This window comes from Thalassophryne amazonica, chromosome 20, assembly GCF_902500255.1.
Source record: "Thalassophryne amazonica chromosome 20, fThaAma1.1, whole genome shotgun sequence".
Classification (NCBI taxonomy): Eukaryota; Metazoa; Chordata; class Actinopteri; order Batrachoidiformes; family Batrachoididae; genus Thalassophryne; species Thalassophryne amazonica.
Window position 1 is genome coordinate 52,028,633 of NC_047122.1, and position 23,732 is coordinate 52,052,364.

The window sequence follows — 23,732 nt, forward strand, 5'->3', positions numbered from 1 at the left end:
CTTACAGTCCAGCCTCAGTACACCATGGCCTACACCAGGGGTGGCAAAGTTCGGTCCTCGAGAGCCACCTTCCTGACACTCTTAGTTGTCTCCCTGCTCCAACACACCTGAATCGAATGAAAGACTCGTTAGCAGACTTTTAATGAGCCTTTCATTGGATTCAGGTGTGTTGGAGCTGGGAGACAACTAAGAGTGTCAGGAAGGTTGCTCTCGAGGACCGAACTTGGCCACCTCTGGCCTACACAAAATGTACCCACAGTGGCAGGTATATATTTTCACCCCTGAAAATTGAAATTGCCCTTCACCAAAATTTTTACTTTTTTGTTTTTTACCCTGTAGCTCCATAGCATCCAACACAGATACTCCAAACTATACCTTTCTGTAATCCTAATGAACAGGCAAATAACAAGATATAACATTTAAATTTTGACCCCTGTTTAATCTTTCATTGACTCCTCCCTGGCTATAACTGCCACTGTGGATTGGGTTTCATACATTTTTGTTTGTGTGGGCCATGGTATATTGAGGTTGGATTGTGTGTAAGTGTTGTCTGGGCACCTTAATTGGTACCAACAACCTGTTTGGCCCATGACCTATATGGACTATAACCCTGGGTAAAACTGTAACTCTAAGAATTTGAAACTGACTTGCATTAAACATGATGCAAGGGTTTGTGTGTTAATCAAGGATAAAGTGGTAGAATTTTCAACACAGCCACACAGAACCATATATTATTGGTAAAACGGAATAATAATGAAATAACTTGTATAAATCTGTCAGATATGTACTAAATGAGTGTTGCATTAGCTCAGTGCCCCTTCATGTTTGTAATTGAGATTATTTACCTACGGATGGTTCTCACAAACATATCTATGTACAGCACATCTTTGTGCCATAGATAGAAACAAAATGAACCTTTAAGAATGACGCAGCGTTGATATAAAACCAATATACTAGAAAAATTATACTTAAGGGGATATATTTCTTCAGAGGTTGTATCCTTACATACCTGTACTAACAATTACCAAGTAGGTATCCAGTACTTTTTATTGCTTGAGCATATGGTGTATTTTTATAACTCCCTGATCCTCTGCCCCATTTACTTTTTATTTGCTTTACAATTAGATCTTTTGTCAAATGGGATTTTTCTCATACTAAACAGTTGTCAAAGGCAAATTAACCATAAATAAAGCCTTGATTTGTAGTAATGTGTTAATATGACTAAGGTTCTTTTAAGAAAGTGTTCTTCTCTTTTTAAACATTGTGAGATGAAATGATTTTTCCAGTGACAGCGGCAAATCATTTGACTTTCTTCAAGAAAAATTTATCAGCTTGTCGATTTCTGACTTACTGGCAGAAGCCCAAGAAATCAATTGCAAGAAACAAAGAGACACCTTTAAATGAAGTACAGTCAGAGTGAAGTATAACAGCAGCGTCTCCCTGACGTATCGCTCTCCTGTGCTATGTTAACGCATGTGTCTGTCTCACTAATGGCTTCCTCTGCTTGAAAATCAGTGGGGGTTAAACAGGGAAATGGTCTGTATGGGTGCGCACACATGCATGTGCTCATCATGTGTATGTGCCACACTAATGCTGTTATAATGTCTGCTGGAAGTATGTAACCATGCATGTGTTCTCTTCCCCCCCTGTTGGTGATATTAGGACCCTGCAGTGGGACACAGACCCATCTGTGCTGCAGCTGCACGCTGATTCAGAGCTCGGGTACAGCCTCCTCCTCCTCCTCCTCTCTTCTTCCCTGTGTGACAAAGAAACAACATTACACCCCCCCCCCCCCCCAAAAAAAAACAACAACCTAGAAATAGGACATTTTGCATTAAAATTTGTCATTCAGAACTCGAAATTATAGATTTCCATTCAGATTGAAATATAGCAGATAATAGTGTGCATGGACATGAAGACAGTAAGTGTGACAACAATCGGACATTTCACCCCAGTGACCTTGACTGTCACCTAAATGGTTGACCTCTAGCTGGCCTAGCCAGGGCAGTTCTGGAATCCACCTACGTTTGTGCCAAATGTGGTCAAAATTGAGTTGAAAATCAAATTCCTTGACCTTTGTCAAAACAAATTCTTTAATTAAGGCCAATTTTGGGGTCGACCTTCACTGACATACCAAGTTTGGTAGAAATCAGCAAAAGAAACTGACAAACAGACATGACCTTGACCTGAGTGACTGACCTCTGACAAATGTTTAGCTCACCTGGGTATTTCGAGAACCCACCGCCATATGTGTGTCAGGTTTGGTACAAAAGTGGGGTAGAATAAGAAAAAAAAACCTTAAATTTTGGCCTTTAACCCCAGTGTTTGACCTTTGGTAAATTTGATCTTGCCCAGGCAATTCCAGACTCCACCTACATGTGTGTGCCAAATTTGGTAGTCACTGGATTGAAAATAAAAAATTTGACCTTTACCCAATTACCATAATTTTTGCCAAAACAAACCCTTGTGGTCAGTTCAGGGATTGCCCTTCATCTACATGCCACGTTTGGTGGAAATTGGGCCAAAGATCTGGGAAGAGTAGGAGAATAGACAGACCGATAGACAGACCGATAGACAGACCGATAGACAGATGTTTCTCCTACCCTACTAGGAATTTGGCCCAGTTTCCACCAAACTTGGTATGTAGACGAAGGGCAATCCCTCAACCTCAGTTGGGGGATTGCCCTTCGAGGAAATTGGGCCAAAGACCTGGGAAGAGTAGGAGAACAGACAGACAGACAGATGGACATACAGACAGATGTTTCTCAAATAAGTGACTTTGGGTTCCTTGAAAGATGCAGTATATATGTTATTATTGGTATTATTGGTACTGTTATTATTAATTAGTACAATATGAGTGTTGGTATGCACAGGTATGCGCACAATAACCATACTCACGAGAACATCTCGTCTCTTTCCCCAGACGCAGGATGCAGCGACTGGGAGCCTCTAAGATCACACAGGTCGACTTTCTCCCCAGAGAGTTGGTCTCTTACAGCAAGGAGACGCAGACACTGCTCACCGCCCACCTCTCCGAAGGTGAGCGTGCGCCTTTGTGTGTCTGTGTGCGCGTACATTAGCGACTTCAAGAAACATACTCTTTGTACGTGTCCAAAATGAGTTTGAGGGTCACAGCAGGCAGAAGGAGGTTTTGCACGGTGATGACTTGACTACGTTGTGTGGCTGAATTTGATATTCGCCGGGTAGTCAGTTCATAGCCTGTAAACCTGGAATGATTTAAAGGCTTCCAAAGAGCAGCGCGGGGAGTAGCCGACACATGTCTACATGTCAGTTATTGTGTCCTCGATCACAGAACATCGTGCTTTTGACTTGTTGACTTTAAGTGGAAACAGGCTGAGATGAGATGAAAGTCACTCAGGAGGATTCTTGACGGATGTTGCGGTACTGGTCTAAGCGTGCTCGGTGCACGCTAAACATTTATGTGCACGCACATGCTTCCACTAATCTTTATCAGAATTCCATTAATAATTTAGAGCTGGCTACAGTATATTAGGAATAATTTTTTTGTTGTATGGTATCATGACACTGAAACATGTTCAAGGTGAAACCCATGACTATTTTTCAAACTATGAATGAATGATTTATTGTCATTACAACAAGTGCAACAAAATTATCTTCACACCCAAATTACCTCAAACAAAAATACAGCAATTAACCTACAATTATTACTAGTTGAACGTAGTAATGGCACACATCAGATTTAAAACAACCACACATATACATTTGGTTATTTATGTACGCTAAACTTTGCAACAGTCCGTCATCCAAATTGAGGCAGAGTGAGTGTGGGTGGCCGCAGCAGCTATGCTGCACGGCTGAGCTTGGGGGGGAGGAGCTGCTGCAGCCGTGCTGCGTGGCCTCCCGGAGGGGGGAGGAGTGGCAGTGCGGAGGCCGGGGTGGGGACAGAAACACGGAGGGGACGTATGTCCGTGTGTGCAGGTGGGCTCATATCAGTCTCTGACCTTGTGTGTGTAGAGTCCAAAGTGGAAAAAAAACTTTAAAATAAGCATGATCTGTGTATAAAATCTGCATGTATTGCAGTCTTGATATGTCAGTGGGATAAGTAGTTGGGATACCAGTATGTAGCCCTGAGTTCGGTTCCCGGGCACACTACCTGCGTTCTTGGACAGGACATTTCATCTGGACTGTCCCAGTCCATCCAGCTGGGTAACAACCTTGGCTGGGAATCTTACCTGCTTTGGACTGCCATCCCATCCAGGGGTTTTTGCAGACTCTCATACACTTCATACTACAGGATGCGAGGGTAGTCATGGCACCAGTAGGCCTCAAGTCCTATATGGGACTTAAAGAAAGAATAGAGCATCAGTCATTTCAAGCTGCAAGTGAATGTATGGACATTTGTATACAGTAATACACAGTAAGTTTTGTATCGTAAGTGTGGGTGTGCTGATATAAATATGTCAGCAGATAAGCCACACTACAGAACCGTCTTAGGTCTTGGATGGTAACCATCTAAGCAGACAAAGTCCATCTCCACCTGCTGAAAGTAACCATCTATCCATTGTGGTCAGGTGAAACATGGTGACCTCCTTGGCTTTCTCAAGTTACTGGGCTCCTGAACACTGAGGCATCTGTGTGCTGGATCCTGGCCAGAGAATCGTGCCACCTGGTCAAATTGTTGACCATGAAATGCTGAGCTGACGTTCCCTCACAATGCAAGTAATATGCTTTATCCAATCCTTGAGAAGTTGCAATTTGCTTCCGTTACACTGATACCCAAGGATCCTCAGAAGAGATCTAAAGAGACAGAAATCACCAGGACCTGAAGGACTTGGACATTCTTTGCCATCACCATCATAGCCAAGCATCTCTTTCCAAGGACCTCATAACTCCATAAGCTCTTGTTAGGTGTAATCTCTAAGTCTCACCACCCAAAGACATATATGTCACTGCCGAGATAAGCAAATGTCTCTACAAGTTCAACACTGTCGCTGCATACAGATACAATTTGATGGCCAAGTGCAGGCAGTCATTGAAAACCTGGGTCTTAGTCTTGATCCAGGACAATCACAAACCCAGACAGTGTGACGCCGCACTCTACTTTTCAGGTGCTGCAATCAGGGCATCCACTGAATCCACAAAGATTACAACAATGTCGGCAAAGCTGAGGTCAGTAAACCTTTCCTCACCTACAAAGGCACCTAATTTACTGCATTCCATGACCTTACTTAACCGAGAGCATAAACATATCTATATGGTGAAAACCAGCACTCATCTTGCTTTAACTTTGTCATAGTACAGGTGGTAGCAGATTCAAGGTGTTTGTAATTTGATTGGGCAGAACAGTATTTTTCCTCATTAAATGAACATTTTCATCCAGGAACACTGATGCGCATATTACTCCATGTGAGCATCCGCCATCCAAGTCGCTTGTCAGACATGCGAGCTTACACTATCATCTTGATGCCCCTTTTTTTCTGCTTGCCAAGACAGCTGGCAGCCATGTGACCGAACAGGGGTTGTACTTCCTGCTTCCTGCCATTATAATAGATGGTCTGGTGTAGATTCCACGGCCTCCCCCTTCTCGCTCTCCTCCCTACGCGCACATGAATACACATCTGTGACGATCAGCATCCAGATGAACCGCCTCAAATCCCCTCATTTCCTCGACTGACCCAGAAATAGCTAATTTATTCAACAAGTGCACATGCACATAACATATGCATGTGCAGATACACGTATACTGAACCTCCGTCAGATGATTTGGCTGGCTTTGAGTGCAGAGACAGTACACGCTTCCCCCAACTGCAAAGGACATAAAACCATTGTGCAGCTTTTGTATCTAGAAATGCACACTAGCATGAATTGTGATGCAATTTTGTGTGTGTCTGTCAAAGAGTGTAACTCAAATTTTTAGCAGGGATGGCACAATACTACTTTTTCTTATCAGTATCTCCAGATACTCAGACCAATCCAGTGCCCTTTTCCCTCTTTTAAAATAACTAGTCTGTTAATAAATATACTTGTCTGGAGATACTTTGCTAACCTAGTTATCTAACAAAATGTCAACTCAAACTGTGAAACAAATATATTCTGTATTTTACTCACCTTAAGGAAAATATACATAACCCACAACATTACTCAACTGTGCAATGGAAGAATCAGACTATATTTTTTATTGTTGTTGTGGTTTTTAGAAAATTCTGAATGTCCAGTCTAGTAATTTTGGTTTATATCAGACAGTACAGTTATATGTATGCAATTACAATTATATCTTGATGATCTATAGTACATTCTAAAGTGCATTGTGCATGTGAGGGAAGTACCATACTCCACTCTACTATACTTTACTTAGTGTGCAATCTGGGCAGAAAGAAATGTGGTTCATGCACTCACTAGTCTCCCCCTTGCTCAGTCACCCGGTTTTGAGAACTACCGTATCTACTCCAGGCAGATTTACTATACAGTGCCATACTGTTTGCCTTTCTGGATTACTTCTTCCTAAGTGGTACCATATTTTCCAGATGATAACTTGAATATTTTTTTTATTTGCTTTTTACTTAGTTTGTCCTATGACTTTGTTAACAATATACTGCATTATCATCTACAGCCACAAGATGGCACCATCTACACAAGTGACAAGTTGCTTTTGAATACTCAATAAGGAACTGTGTGATGGGATTAATGCACCATTAAGCCATCCTTTGTAAGACAAGAATAATAATAATAAGAAAAAGATCTGAATGAGGAGAAGTACTGGGTCTCAGAGAATGAACAAAATTAATAAACCATGCTCTGAAACTGAAAGAATATGTTACAATGCAAGATCCAGTATTTTTTGACATTATGAACCTAATATAAAAGTGCATCAGAGAATTTGTACCTGTCAGAGGACATGAAGTATTGGCAGTGGTATCTGCCCTCCAATTATCATTCTAGTTATTGAAGTGAATGAAGACCAAGATATATTCAGTGATTTGTAACTGTTCATGTATCCAGCCCCTGAATTGTCAAAAGAAATCTGGCCATGAAAGACATTACTTATTTGTTGGTACTGCCATTACTTGTGCAACGGTGGATTAGCGGTTAGCACTGTTGCCTCACAGCGAGAAGGTCATGGGATCGATTCCCACCTGTGGGCGTTCTGTGTGGCGTTCGTGTAGGTTTGCTCCGGTTTCCTCCCACATTTAAAGACATGCAGGTTAGGTGAATTGGAAACTTTATAACTGCCCAGGTCTCCCTTGCAAAAGACACCTTGATCTCAATTGGACTAAGATGATTAGATTAAATTAAACCTATTGTTTTGGCTTTGATATTTTTTTTAAAATTTGTTTTATATCATTTTGTAGAGATGTTGTTTTTCAGTTTGAGTTTACACAGGATAATTTGAGGCATTTTAATGTTAAGAGGCCTTTCTTTTTTTTTGAAGAAAATGTATAAAAAACAAAGGGTGTGTAGACTTTCTCCTCGGAATAAAACAGTTCAAGGTCAAGTCAATGAAAAATAGCAGCAACATTTGACAAGCTGCTATAAACTGCAATTTGAATTTTTTTTCTTAACAACTGACTTTAACCATACTATTGTTACACTGAAAACAAAGTCAACTCGTCATTTTGGTGTTAAGTGTGATTTGTGGTAGCACATCTGGGAACCAGAGCTGAGCTGAGGCGGTCTACGGGGAGGTGACCCCGGTTTGAGGAGGCTCTTCCTGTACAGACGACCACAAAGCTTGCGTGCGTGTGTGCACGTGTGTGTGTGTGTGTGAGCAACAAAAAAAAAAAGGAGTTTGTAGCACCTGTGTGGACCACTGGTTATTAAATGTTGAAGCTTCAGGTTGTGCACATTGTACAACTACTAAATTGTAGCATTTCTTCCTTCTCAGCGGACCTTCTTCTTCTTTTATTTATTTTTTGCTGTAAAAAACACACAATATTATAAAAAATAAATAAATAAGATTATCACAACACATCAGTGGGTCAAGAGGTTGGCACACTTTCTTCCCAAAGAGAAGGTCTCCTATTCAAGGCCATCTGAACCCCGTTCTCCATGTACATCTTAATGTTCTGTTAGCTTTAATGGCAGCACGGTGGCGTAGTGGTTAGCACTGTTGCCTCATAGCAAGAAGGTCATTTATCTAGCCGGCTGTAGCAACGTTCATTGTAGCTTACAAAATAGTTGGTTCTTTTGTGTTTGATAACCCACATTAATTCATACTTTTATCCACATTAATTTTATATGTATTTGTTAATACATATAACAAATTTGCTTGCCTCTACTGGTGGTTGGCTCTCACTGCGGTATTGTATCACTTCCTGTTCCGGAGCACAGCGGTGTTTTTCTGTATCTGTTAGCTGTTTAATCTGCGCAGTTAGATTGATCTAGTTATCTATATAGATTACGATTTGTTTCACAGTGTAATCTTCACGTGCCTTAACTAAAGCACTCCTTCTGCTGAATCACCTCTAAATTATTTACACATTATTCACTTTGCGTGTTTTTAGGAATCCGCTAGCTTAGCGCAGCTACTAGCTCTTAGCCGGTTTAGCATGGCGGCTTCTCCTGTCTCTCCCGCACTTTTCTGCTCTGGGTGTGAAATGTTTAGTTATTCCTCGGCCTCCTTTAGCAGTAATGGTACTTGTAATAAGTGTAGCTTATTCGTAGCTTTGGAGGCCAGGCTGGGCGAATTGGAGACTCGGCTCCGCACCGTGGAAAATTCTACAGCTAGCCAGGCCCCTGTAGTCGGTGCGGACCAAGGTAGCTTAGCCGCCATTAGTTCCCCCCTGGCAGATCCCGAGCAGCCGGGAAAGCAGGCTGACTGGGTGACTGTGAGGAGGAAGCGTAGTTCTAAACAGAAGCCCAGTGTACACCGCCAACCCATTCACATTTCTAACCGTTTTTCCCCACTCGGCGACACACCCGCCGAGGATCAAACTTTGGTTATTGGCGACTCTGTTTTGAGAAATGTGAAGTTAGCGACACCAGCGACCATAGTCAATTGTCTTCCGGGGAAATTTGAAACTGCTGGCTAAGGCTAAGCGTAAATTTGGTAAGATTGTAATTCACGTCAGCAGTAATGACACCCGGTTACGCCAATCGGAGGTCACTAAAATTAACATTGAATCGGTGTGTAACTTTGCAAAAACAATGTCGGACTCTGTAGTTTTCTCTGGGCCCCTCCCCAATCGGACCGGGAGTGACATGTTTAGCCGCATGTTCTCCCTGAATTGCTGGCTGTCTGAGTGGTGTCCAAAAAATGAGGTGGGCTTCATAGATAATTGGCAAAGCTTCTGGGGAAAACCTGGTCTTGTTCGGAGAGACGGCATCCATCCCACTTTGGATGGAGCAGCTCTCATTTCTAGAAATCTGGCCAATTTTCTTAAATCCTCCAAACCGTGACTATCCAGGGTTGGGACCAGGAAGCAGAGTTGTAGTCTTACACACCTCTCTGCAGCTTCTCTCCCCCTGCCATCCCCTCATTACCCCATCCCTGTAGAGACGGTGCCTGCTCCCAGACCACCAACAACCAGCAAAAATCTATTTAAGCATAAAAATTCAAAAAGAAAAAATAATATAGCACCTTCAACTGCACCACAGACTAAAACAGTTAAATGTGGTCTATTAAACATTAGGTCTCTCTCTTCTAAGTCCCTGTTGGTAAATGATATAATAATTGATCAACGTATTGATTTATTCTGCCTAACAGAAACCTGGTTACAGCAGGATGAATATGTTAGTTTAAATGAGTCAACACCCTCGAGTCACACTAACTGTCAGAATGCTCGTAGCACGGGCCGGGGCGGAGGATTAGCAGCAATCTTCCATTCCAGCTTATTAATTAATCAAAAACCCAGACAGAGCTTTAATTCATTTGAAAGCTTGACTCTTAGTCTTGTCCATCCAAATTGGAAGTCCCCAAAACCAGTTTTATTTGTTATTATCTATCGTCCACCTGGTCGTTACTGTGAGTTTCTCTGTGAATTTTCAGACCTTTTGTCTGACTTAGTGCTTAGCTCAGATAAGATAATTATAGTGGGCGATTTTAACATCCACACAGATGCTGAGAATGACAGCCTCAACACTGCATTTAATCTATTAGACTCAATTGGCTTTGCTCAAAATGTAAATGAGTCCACCCACCACTTTAATCATATCTTAGATCTTGTTCTGACTTATGGTATGGAAATAGAAGACTTAACAGTATTCCCTGAAAACTCCCTTCTGTCTGATCATTTGTTAATAACATTTACATTTACTCTGATGGACTACCCAGCAGTGGGGAATAAGTTTCATTACACTAGATGTCTTTCAGAAAGCGCTGTAACTAGGTTTAAGGATATGATTCCTTCTTTATGTTCTCTAATGCCATATAACAACACAGTGCAGAGTAGCTACCTAAACTCTGTAAGTGAGATAGAGTATCTCGTCAATAGTTTTACATCCTCATTGAAGACAACTTTGGATGCTGTAGCTTCTCTGAAAAAGAGAGCTTTAAATCAGAAGTGCCTGACTCCGTGGTATAACTCACAAACTCGTAGCTTAAAGCAGATAACCCGTAAGTTGGAGAGGAAATGGCGTCTCACTAATTTAGAAGATCTTCACTTAGCCTGGAAAAAGAGTCTGTTGCTCTATAAAAAAGCCCTCCGTAAAGCTAGGACATCTTTCTACTCATCACTAATTGAAGAAAATAAGAACAACCCCAGGTTTCTTTTCAGCACTGTAGCCAGGCTGACAAAGAGTCAGAGCTCTATTGAGCTGAGTATTCCATTAACTTTAACTAGTAATGACTTCATGACTTTCTTTGCTAACAAAATTTTAACTATTAGTGAAAAAATTACTCATAACCATCCCAAAGATGTATCGTTATCTTTGGCTGCTTTCAGTGATGCCGGTATTTGGTTAGACTCTTTCTCTCCGATTGTTCTGTCTGAGTTATTTTCATTAGTTACTTCATCCAAACCATCAACATGTTTATTAGACCCCATTCCTACCAGGCTGCTCAAGGAAGCCCTACCATTATTTAATGCTTCGATCTTAAATATGATCAATCTATCTTTGTTAGTTGGCTATGTACCACAGGCTTTTAAGGTGGCAGTAATTAAACCATTACTTAAAAAGCCATCACTTGACCCAGCTATCTTAGCTAATTATAGGCCAATCTCCAACCTTCCTTTTCTCTCAAAAATTCTTGAAAGGGTAGTTGTAAAACAGCTAACTGATCATCTGCAGAGGAATGGTCTATTTGAAGAGTTTCAGTCAGGTTTTAGAATTCATCATAGTACAGAAACAGCATTAGTGAAGGTTACAAATGATCTTCTTATGGCCTCGGACAGTGGACTCATCTCTGTGCTTGTTCTGTTAGACCTCAGTGCTGCTTTTGATACTGTTGACCATAAAATTTTATTACAGAGATTAGAGCATGCCATAGGTATTAAAGGCACTGCGCTGCGGTGGTTTGAATCATATTTGTCTAATAGATTACAATTTGTTCATGTAAATGGGGAATCTTCTTCACAGACTAAAGTTAATTATGGAGTTCCACAAGGTTCTGTGCTAGGACCAATTTTATTCACTTTATACATGCTTCCCTTAGGCAGTATTATTAGACGGTATTGTTTAAATTTTCATTGTTACGCAGATGATACCCAGCTTTATCTATCCATGAAGCCAGAGGACACACACCAATTAGCTAAACTGCAGGATTGTCTTACAGACATAAAGACATGGATGACCTCTAATTTCCTGCTTTTAAACTCAGATAAAACTGAAGTTATTGTACTTGGCCCCACAAATCTTAGAAACATGGTGTCTAATCAGATCCTTACTCTGGATGGCATTACCCTGACCTCTAGTAATACTGTGAGAAATCTTGGAGTCATTTTTGATCAGGATATGTCATTCAAAGTGCATATTAAACAAATATGTAGGACTGCTTTTTTGCATTTACGCAATATCTCTAAAATTAGAAAGGTCTTGTCTCAGAGTGATGCTGAAAAACTAATTCATGCATTTATTTCCTCTTGGCTGGACTATTGTAATTCATTATTATCAGGTTGTCCTAAAAGTTCCCTAAAAAGCCTTCAGTTAATTCAAAATGCTGCAGCTAGAGTACTAACGGGGACTAGAAGGAGAGAGCATATCTCACCCATATTGGCCTCTCTTCATTGGCTTCCTGTTAACTCTAGAATAGAATTTAAAATTCTTCTTCTTACTTATAAGGTTTTGAATAATCAGGTCCCATCTTATCTTAGGGACCTCGTAGTACCATATCACCCCAATAGAGCGCTTCGCTCTCAGACTGCAGGCTTACTTGTAGTTCCTAGGGTTTGTAAGAGTAGAATGGGAGGCAGAGCCTTCAGCTTTCAGGCTCCTCTCCTGTGGAACCAGCTCCCAATTCAGATCAGGGAGACAGACACCCTCTCTACTTTTAAGATTAGGCTTAAAACTTTCCTTTTTGCTAAAGCCTATAGTTAGGGCTGGATCAGGTGACCCTGAACCATCCCTTAGTTATGCTGCTATAGACGTAGACTGCTGGGGGGTTCCCACGATGCACTGTTTCTTTCTCTTTTGCTCTGTATGCACCACTCTGCATTTAATCATTAGTGATCGATCTCTGCTCCCCTCCACAGCATGTCTTTTTCCTGGTTCTCTCCCTCAGCCCCAACCAGTCCCAGCAGAAGACTGCCCCTCCCTGAGCCTGGTTCTGCTGGAGGTTTCTTCCTGTTAAAAGGGAGTTTTTCCTTCCCACTGTAGCCAAGTGCTTGCTCACAGGGGGTCGTTTTGACCGTTGGGGTTTTACATAATTATTGTATGGCCTTGCCTTACAATATAAGGCGCCTTGGGACAACTGTTTGTTGTGATTTGGCGCTATATAAAAAAAAATTGAAATTGAATTGAATTGAATACCGTTACTGTAGGTTTAACTACGCTATTATACTTTATACACTAATTACCATTTTTGTTTATCGTGTTAGCTTGCTGGGTACGGTTGGCTTATTAACGGCTAATTTAGCTCTTCTACTATAACTAGCCTATTTTCGTTATTTACAATTTTATTTTACATGGTGTAGATTTTTAATGATTCCTCAGTTTATGTGTTCTTGTAAAGATATCAACATATAGTACCTAAGTTCTTAGGTTTCCATTTGATAGCATAATGATTATACTTTTTATTTTCCTATAGAATGCTAGCAGAGTTACTTTAGATAGATACCAGTACACTCACACACTCATAGCTTCTGTTTCTATAATTAAAATACCAGATTTATAGCTTAGCCTACTAACTATATTTAATTTTACCACTAGTCTACATACTAAATTACCTATACTACAATCTTCTCCTGTGATGTCTTATCTTTCTTATGTCTTATTATTTATTATATATACTTTTTCTTGAGCTGCTTGGGTGGGTAGGGAGAGTTCCCATGGGATAAAAAAGCTTTTCAACCTACCATCCCTGGTTCTCAAGACCAGGCACCTAAGTGGCTCTACGCTACTCTTTTCTACTCTCCTATTTTACTCTTCCTTTTTAGATATTTAGATATACCTTTATTTACTAGCATAGTTCCACCTTAGAATTGGAATATAATATATAAGATATACCTTACTGAATTTTCATGGGTTTGATTCCCAACTGTGGCCTTTCTGTGTGGAGTTTGGATGTTCTCCCCGTGTTTGCGCGGGTTTCCTCCTGTTCTCCGGTTTCCTCCCACATTTAAAGACACACAGGTTAGGTGAATTGGACACTTTATTATTGTCCAGGTCTCCCTTGCAAAAGAGGTCCCGATCCCAATGGGACTAACCTGGTTAAATAAAGGTTAGCCTTTTTTAAATAAAAATAAAAATTTAAATACATCTGGAGGTACATCTGTTGCCAAATCAACATGCAAATCTATATTCTGTGGCGAATACAAGCAGAATTGCAGTATAGCCCAAAAGAAAGAATATACCTCAGAGAACTCAAAGTGTCAGTTGGCTCGTTGGCTAGACTGTTGGCAGAGGGTGCACATATTATACATGTCCACGTTCTATTTGCTGTTTAGAAGGTGCAAAAACTGAGCATAAAGCTGGGTGCAAAAAGGTTGAATTCATGTGATGTGCTTGTTTTAGTCCAAATATCTAACAATTGGTCAATTACTGCTAATATTTTCTGGAGATGAATCAGGTGTCCAGCGCGCAGCACCAGTTGATGTGCTCATGATATGAACACATTATTTCATTCACGTCAGTTCATTAATTCCTTGTTTACGTCCATGGCCAGGGTTCATGAACATAAAGGAACAGAAGGACGATAATTCTTATCTTGTCTCCTCTTTATAACAGGAATTAAATATTTTAACAGACAAAAGGAAATCCATTTGTTTCCTCATTTTCAACACAGACCTTCAAGTCATCAGGCATCAAATACACATCATTACCAGTAACATGATTGTCTTCATTTAAACAGTATATTCTTTGTTCTTATAATGTTCTGTGCTCTCCCATTATTTGGTCCTTACACATTTTCATCTATTTATGTACATTTGTAGAACATTTAATTGCTGCTGCTGCTGTGTGAGTGCGATGTATCACACCGCTCACCTGGTCGCACTGTGTTCGTGCGCGTGCACACGAGCGTGCACAAAACCATCACCTCGGGATCGTACGGCATCCGCGCATGCCTGTCCGACCATCTGTTCCTCCTGACAGCGACCGGAACTTTTCAGAGTTCATCAATTTGGTTTATTCCGGCCTTTTTTAGCCGGTTTCAGCCTCATTCACCTTACTTCATTTTAAGTGTGAAGCAGCCATTAATGATGCAATCCCTGTGTGTGAAGAGGCTTCACAGAACACTGTGCATGGCTGTGCGTGTAAGTCTAGATAGACCCGATATGCAAATTCCTCAGTGAATGGAAGTTATCTTACACATGGTAATGATAGTTTGCATACAGCCCCTTGATTCATTTCTTGTAACCATCCATGTGTACAACTAGATTGTCATTTTTAGCATCTACAGTCGAGGCCTAATTGTTCTTTTTGCTGACCCTTGAGGTCACGATGGTGCAGCAGTTAGCGCTCTTGCCTCCCAGCAAGTAGGCCAGTTTAAAGACATCCATGCCTGTTCTCCTCGTGCATCTGGTTTCACGTCAGGAAGGTCACCTGGTGTAGCACTTGTAAGTGGAAGGTGCCAAAAGAAATGACTGTTGCTTATGTCCGTCAACGACGTTATAAAATCATAGGCATTTATTTGTCGGTCTGTCTGTCTGTTAGCAGGATTACGTCAAAACTACTGCACAAATTTTGACAACATTTTCACCACAGATGGTTATTAGGCCAGGGAAGAACCCATTAAAATTTGGAGGCAGTCCGGATCTGGATCTGGATTCTGGATCAAGTTTAACTTGGCTTTGAAGTAAAAGTAAGTCCCTTCGGCTGCTCCCTTGTTTGCACTTGGGGTTGCCACAGCAGATTCAAGGTGGATCTGCATAGGTTTTACGCTGGATGCCCTTCCTGACGCAACTCCACATTACATGGAGAAATGCGGCAGGGGTGGAATTTGAACCTTATGCACTGAAACCAAGTGCACTAATCACTTCACCACCACCCCTGCTATATAGGCTTTGAAGGATTACATCAAAACTACTTCATGGATTCTCACCAAATTTGCACCACAGATACATATTAGGGCATTGAAGACTCCACTGAATTTTGGAGATGATGTGGATCCGGATTAGCGGATGTCAGAAATTGCTCTTGTTTTGTTTTTTTGGTGGCTTCACATAAAAGCTGCAATATTGATACAGTATCACGAGTGTGTGCATGTAGACTAATAAGCATGCTTTCATTGCAATCACTGTAAAACACTGAATAAGTTCTCTCAGAATTTCATCTCCAGATGAACTTGTGACCTCCACGGAATTTTATATTGCGCTTTCAGCGCGGTGTGGGTGTCGTGCATCTGAGACTAAACGCAGCCTCATTGAAATTGGATTGATTTCAATCTGAATTCTCAGTGAATTTGAGTTCATTTTGCATATAAGGTTTAGTTTTAAAGGTTTTGTTAAATGTGTGTGTGACTCTCATTTAAACCAGTCAATGAGACGGCTTTTCATTTCCGTCACCAATTCATTGCATATCATCTTCATGTGTAAGTTTTTGTTCGTGCTGGGTTTCCCACTGACTGCTCAGTGATCTCTCTGTGGGAAGCATCCATTGTCAGTCAATCGGATTAGCCCCACTCATGGCTGGCTCCATATATTTACTGCTCCCCTGACCTGTATGAATGGATATGCTTGTTGTTTGGGCATTGACGCTTTGTCCAAGGACATATTTGGGGAAATGCAGTAAAGCCTAACATTGTGTGTGATACTAACCTCTTTTATTGAGGTCAAAAACAGTGTATTTTGTGTTTTCTGCACCGTTTAGTGTCTGTCTGTGTTGGTTGAAGTGAGACTCATTCCAAAAGATTATGCATATTGACCGAGTTATGTTGGGCTTCATTTGTTCCCTACGGTGAAAGATTGTGAATAATGTTAATGGTGCTTTGAGTGAATTTCCTGCCACTAGATGCCACACTAAAGCCACATTTCAGAATGTAAACAATTTTTCCTCCTCGGCCACTCCTCCCCAACACTCAGATAGCAGTGGGTGCATTTTAGCAGGTCTAATATCTCACTGTGGGAAAAGTCAGATGTATGTGGATTCTTGTCTGACCACATTGAGGCGTGGTGATGGTCTAGTGGTTAAAGCGTTTGGCTTGAGATCAGAGGATCCTTGGTTCAAGGGCTAAGGGCCCTTGGGCAAGGTCCTTAATCCCATAGTTGCTTAATCCATAGTTGCTCCTAGTGTGTAGTGAGTACCTTGTATGGCAGCACCCTCACACTAGGGTGAATGTGAGGCATTATTGTAAAACGCGTTGAGTGTCTGATGCAGATGGAAAAGTGCTATATACAACCCAATTCCAATGAAGTTGGGACATTGTGTAAAATGTAAATAAAAGCAGAATACAATGATTTGCAAATCCTCTTCAACCTATATTCAACGGAATACACCACAAAGACAAGATATTTAATGTTCAAACTGATAAACTTTATTGTTTTTGTGCAAATATTTGATCATTTTGAAATGGATGCCTGCAACATGTTTCAAAAAAGCTGGGACATTGGTATGTTTACCACTGTGTTACATCACTTTTCCTTCTAACAACACTCAATAAGCGTTTGGTGAACTGAGGACACTAATTGTGAGTGTCATGATTGGATATAAAAGGAGCATCCACAAAAGTTTCAGCCATTCACAAGCAAAGATGGGGTGAGGATCACCACTTTGTGAACAACTGCATGAAAAAATAGTTCAACAGTTTAAGAACAATGCTTCTCAACATTCAATTGCAAGAAATTTATAGATTCCATCATCTACAGCCCATAATATAAATTTCAGAGCATCTGGAGAACTTTCTACACGTAAGTGGCAAGGCTGAAAACCAACATTGAATGCCCGTGACCTTTGATCCCTCAGGCGGCACTGCATTAAAAACTGACATCATTGTGTAAAGGATCTTACCGCGTGTGCTCAGGAACATGTCAGAAAACTGTTGTCAGTTAACACAGTTTGTCACTACTACAGTTTGTTTACAAGTGCAAGTTAAAACTGTACCATGCAAAGTGAAAGCCATACATCAACAACATCCAGAAACACCACCACCTTCTCTCGGCCTGAGCTAATTTGAAATGGACAGACGCAAAGTGAAAAGTGTGCTGTGGTCTGATGAGTCCACATTTCAAATTGTTTTTTGGAAATTATGGACTGATTTCACTTTATATAGACTTTGAAGGATTACATCAAAACTACTTCACGGATTCTCACCAAATTTGCACCACAGATAGATATCAAGGCACGGAAGACTCCATTAAATTTTGATCGTGATCCGGATCCGGATTCTGGATGAAAATTTTACTTTATATAGGCTTTGAAGGGTTATGTCAAAACTACTTATGTCAAAAACTACTTCACGGATTCTCACCAAATTTGCACCACAGATAGATAATAGGGCATGGAAGACTCCACTGAATTTTGGAGGTGATCTGCATCCGGATCCAGATTCTGGATCAAGATTTCACGTTATATATGCTTTGAACGATTACGTCAAAACTACTTCACGGATTCTCATCAAATTTGCACCACAGATAGATATTAGGGCACTGAATTTTGGAGGTGATCCAGATTGGTGGATGTCAGAAATCTGGGATTGCTCGTTTTCGATATGCACTGTGAGTTATGTTCAGAAATGGTCACTGTGGTTGTTTTTTTTCCGCATCCTTTACTGAAGTGGGGGCAGGATTCTTTGCCCTTGGATGGATCTGAGTACATCATGCACGCAGATTACTTTGATTTGGTGAATCACAAATTTAAACAGGTCACTTACAGTCCAGTGTGTAACTGACAGGTATTGTGTGGGCGGAGCTTGAGGCCTTTCTGACTTTTAAGTAGTATTTGCAGCAGATTATTTTAATATGCCTTAAAATATCAACGCAACCTCTCGGCCTCGTTTGCTCTTTCAGCTATTCATTCTTCCCTTCTTCGGAGCAGCCAGTCCATTTTGGCCTGTTACTTTACTGATCACAATCTGAAGATGACTATCTGTGTGTGTGTATGTGTGTTTTGGTAAGAGAAGGAAAGGTCAGAAAGATTGTGGGTATTTTGTGCCTGCACTTGTGCACGTACACGTGTGCAGTGAGTAAATCAGTTTCGCTCGGCAGAGCCTTGAAACTTAATGGGTCACAACGGAAAGGCAGCCAAAGAAATAAGGACAAAATTTAAGGAAAGTGGGGAAAAAAAGAGGTGAAGAGGGACAGAAGAGAAAATAAGTACGGGGAGATGAAGAAGCAGCGGCTTCTGCTGAGGGAATTGGGAGCAGTTAGGACATTACAGCAACTATTGTTTGCAGGGAACCACAAGTGGATCTTTAAAAAAAAGCACTTTTTGTGTGTCTGACTGAGGAATAAACCATTTCTTGGGGTCAAAAGTTCACCGGGTCATGAGTGTGAAATGACGTTTGTGTATATTTTTGAAAACTATGAACAAAATTGTGCTCACTCCTGAGCATTTTCTGGCTCATTAGTTTTGAAGGTCTGTACTGCTGGAGTATGAAGTTGGTCTGTAATTCACTACTTAAGTATATTTACTGCAATCAGGGTTTTTCTTTTGACGTGCGGTTGGCCGGTAATGACCTTTAATCACCAACAGAAAACCTGTTTCCAAGCACTAATCCGAAGAGACGCACATTGCCGCCGGCACATCGCCGCACACGCTTGCACATTCATAACCGTAAACACACATGCATGGAATAACGTGCTGGAATAGCACGCGCACTGTACAGACATGCATGTGCGCAGTCACACCGGAAAAGCTGGCTGTGCTCTTGTTGTTACCTGAGCACACCACAATCCCATAATGGAGCGGCTGGAAAACCAAAGTGAAAATTTGTAAAATCATTTTACACTGCAGCAATTACAGTATTTACATTGATTTTTTTTCTTACCTCATTAAACCTCTAAATGTAATAAATGTGCCTGATTTTTAGGATGCCAAGCAGGATTTAAGCCATAAGAAGGAGATTTTGACTGTTGGAATGTGACACAGAATTACACTGCTTCTTGATTTTATTCACTGTAGCCTCTTCCAGTTGACTCTGCAGGAGTTGTACAACACAACAGTTAATATTGTTAATTTGTTTCATCAATATTGTGATTATTGTTAGTTTTTTATTTTTCAGGAGAATTGTATTACCATGGATGGATCACATTATTAATTTATTGCACAAATTAAACAATAATTGTAATTAAAACTAATAATAATATAATTTGGTTTTGCAGCTATGAAGGGTTTTGTCTGATGTAATACTTTTAGTTGTACTTATTATAAAACAATAAAGCACACTTGTGTTTGCACCATCCCCTACTGGTAATTAATACAATTTCAATTCAATTTCAATTTATTTTCATTTCTATAGCGCCAAATCACAACAGAGTTGCCTCAAGGCGCTTCACACAAGTAAGGTCTAACCTTACCAACCCCCAGAGCAACAGTGGTAAGAAAAAACTCCCTCTGAGGAAGAAACCTCAAGCAGACCAGACTCAAAGGGGTGACCCTCTGCTTGGGCCATGTTACAGACATAAATTACAGAACAATTCACAAAACGAATATACAGGAAATGCAGTTGGTGCACAGGACAGGAGGGTCTCCAGCACAAATACCACACCCATCTCTGGATGGAGCCACACCTTAAACAGAGAGAAAAAACAGATTCAAACATCAGAAAGACAAGAAATACTGTATAATTTGTCAGCATTAAACAAGAAAAACAGGAAATGCAAAGGTGATCGCCGGCTACTAGCCCTAAGCTTCACTAAAAGACCCAGAATTTAGGTAAAGTTGACGCCGTGGTCTGCTCTGTTTCCTGATAAAATGAATTAAAAGAGTAGAAAGCGTAGAACTATACTATGCCACTATGCTAGCCAGAAAAGGATGTGAGGGAATGGATAGGGAATGGAGAGAAAGGGATATGAAAGGGAAAATAAATGTGTCTTAAGTCTGGATTTGAAAGTCGCCACAGAATCTGACTGTTATATTGACGCAGGGAGACCATTCCACAGAACAGGGGCATGATAAGAGAAAGCTCTGTAACCCGTAGACTTCTTATTCACCCTAGGGACACAAAGTATTCCTGCACCCTGAGAACGCAAAGCCCGGGCCGGTACGTAAGGTTTAATTAGGTCAGCTAGGTAGGGAGGTGCCAGTCCATGAATAATTTTGTAGACTAGTAGCAGAACCTTAAAACCATGGCAGTCAACTGGCTTAGAGTTGGGTTGTTTTCCTTGGTAGATAAATGATGATGTATTAACTGAATCATGCATTTTGTGTTATGATCTTATATTTGGAAACAAAAATAACCACCTGTGTTGCAGACTTACACACAGTTGTGGCTAATTGGTCAGGATAAGGATATGAAAAACACTCTGCTGATATTGACTAATGACAGCTGGCAATTGCAATAATCAGTACTATGTTAAAAAAAAGCTGTTGCTTTGATGTTCTTGGTGAAATCCAATCATACTCAAATTTGAACTCATGTAAGATGTACTTGTTTAGCATTTCCTGTTCAGATTTGGTGAAAATCGGATATATTTTTTTAAAGTTATCTTCTTCACAAGAAAGTTTGAGTGATGCAAGCACACATGAATGGCAAGCAACATCCACTTCCAGGTCTTATCCAAAGATTTTGAAACAAGTAAAGTCAAGGGTTTTGAGTACAAAGGTGATAACAACTCAAAGCAAGCCTCAGTATGAAGGCATATGTGTCATAGGTTATGTGCTTTGGAAATGGGTCGCCACTTATGTTCTAAAATACAAGCTAGATAGATACTAACTAGAGAGATAAGTGAATAAATCCATCCCCTCCAGGCTGGTAACTTAAAACCATTAAATGCTATCATCCTGTAACTCACTGAATTAAAAGAGGACAAACTGATAAAAATGTTGTGAATATGTAGGGTGCATCCAGAAAGTATTCACAGCGCTTCACTTGTTTCCACATTTTGTTACGTTACAGCCTTATTCCAAAATGGATTAAATATTTTTTCTCAAAATTCTACACACACTACCCCATAATGATAATGTGAAAAAACTTTTTTTTTTTTGCAAATTTATTAAAAAGAAAACAAACAAAGAAATAACATGCACATAAGTATTCACATCCTTTGCCATGAAGCTCAAAATTCAGCTCAGGTGCATCCTGTTTCCAGTGATCATCCGTGAGATGTTTCTACAGTTTAATTGGACTCCACCTGGTGTAAATTCAGTTGATTAGACATGATTTGGAAAGACACACACCTGTCTACATATAAAGTCCCACAGTTGACGGTGCATGTCAGAGACCAAATCAAGCATGAAGTCAAGGAATTGGCTGTAGACCTCCAAAACAGAATTGTCTCAAGGAACAAATCTGGGGAAGGTTACAGAAATATTTCTGCTGCTTTGAAGGCCCCAATGAGCACAGTGGCCTCCATCATCCATAAATGGAACAGGTTCCTTTTAGCTGCAACATTCCTCTGTGGAGAGAGGAGAAACTTCCAGCAGGACACCCATCTCTGCAGCAATCCACCAATCAGGCCTATATGGCAGAGTGGCCAGATGGAGGCCACTCCTTAGTAAAAGGCACATGGGAGCCCACCTGGAGTTTGCCAAACGGCACCTGAAGGACTCTCACACCATGAGAAACAAAATTCTCTGGTCTTATGAGACAAAGATTGAAATCTATGGCGCAAATTCCAGGCGCTTTGTTTGGAGAAAACAAACATCCTCAAACCAGGCACCATCCTTACAGTGAAGCATGGTGGTGGCAGCATCATGCTGTGGGGATGTTTTTCACCGGCAGGAACTGGGAGACTAGTCAGGATTGAGGGAAAGATGAATGCAGCAAAGTACAGAGACACCCTGGATGAAAACCTGCTCCAGAGTGCTCTTGACCTCAGACTGGGGCAACGGTTCATCTTTCAGCAGCACAATGAACCTAAGCACACAGCCTAGATATCAAAGGAGTGGCTTCAGGAAAACTCAAGAGGAATGGGCAAAACTGCCCAAAGATAGGTGCACCAAGCTTGTGGCATCAAGATGCCTTCAGGCTGTAATTGCTGCCAAAGGTACATCAACAAAGTCTTGAGCAAAGGGTGTGAATACTTATCTATATGTGATTTCTTAGTTTTATTTTTAATAAATTTGCAAAAATTTCAAAAAGTTTTTCATGTTGTCATTATGGGGTGTTGTGAGTAGAATTTTGAGGGAAAAAATAAATGTACTTCATTTTGGAACAAGGGCTGTAACATAACAAAATGTAGAAAAAGTGAAGCGCTGTGAATACTTTTCGGATGGGCCAGATCATCCAACGGAATATCCCTGTCACATGCTCAACATTCCACCTGCAGCATGTTCAGTGGATGCGGATGGGTGATGGAAATTAGGAGCAGGTGTGGTTGTCAGTGAGAGAATTGATTTCAGAAATGGCTTAGATTAGATTAGATTAGATTAGAAACCTTTATGAATCTCCAATCGGGAAACCTGTTTACCATCATACAATTCATTCATACAACAATACAAATGAAACAATGGAATAAATAAATACATATACATACATTAAAACAAGATCTATGGGTGATTCTTTAACTACGGGCACTATTGGCCTTGTAAATGTAATTTCTACCACACCATTGCCTTACAATATAAAGCGCCTTGGGGCAACTGTTTGTTGTGATTTGGCGCTATATACATGTGCTCTGATGTCACTGTTTATCTCCATAGAAACTACCCAAACAATCTTTCATACAAACTGTTTAAAGGGACATTACAGTGTTGTGGTGGAAATTATGGCAATAGTGTGGGACAACTACATTTTGTTTAAAAAAATCACAACAGTTGTATGACACTGAATACCCCAATTATGTTTTGATTATTTTACTGATATTTTATTCAAAGATGTTTTAAAACATTAGAAAAAAACGTTTCTTTACCATTCATTTTTATCATTGAAGATCAAAAGTCTGGGTGTGGGACAAGCACAAAACGGAAATATTTGCATATAATGATGCTGAAAAAACGTGAAAAAGTCATCATAGACTACTAGAACAAATTTCTTAACACACTTTCATTGTAAAGATAACTATAAAAGTGTGAAATTTCCCCTTTTTTCTGTTTTTCATACAATATGATCAAAGGACATA

The 23,732-nt window shown here is 40.5% G+C and overlaps 1 protein-coding gene across 8 annotated transcripts in view; it reads left to right on the top strand.

The window, feature by feature from the left end:
* The window catches only part of LOC117501561 (cytoplasmic dynein 1 intermediate chain 1), a 126,312-nt gene that overhangs the window by 14,685 nt on the left and 87,895 nt on the right, over window positions 1–23,732 (top strand). For 7 of the 8 annotated variants that reach the window (XM_034160460.1, XM_034160461.1, XM_034160462.1 and 4 more), the window contains 2 exons: window positions 1,663–1,722; window positions 2,924–3,039. In XM_034160460.1, coding sequence (XP_034016351.1) covers window positions 1,663–1,722; window positions 2,924–3,039 — 176 coding nt within the window. Of the gene's footprint in view, window positions 1–1,658; window positions 1,723–2,923; window positions 3,040–23,732 lie in introns of all 8 variants that reach the window. The other variant, XM_034160464.1, reaches the window with a different exon arrangement.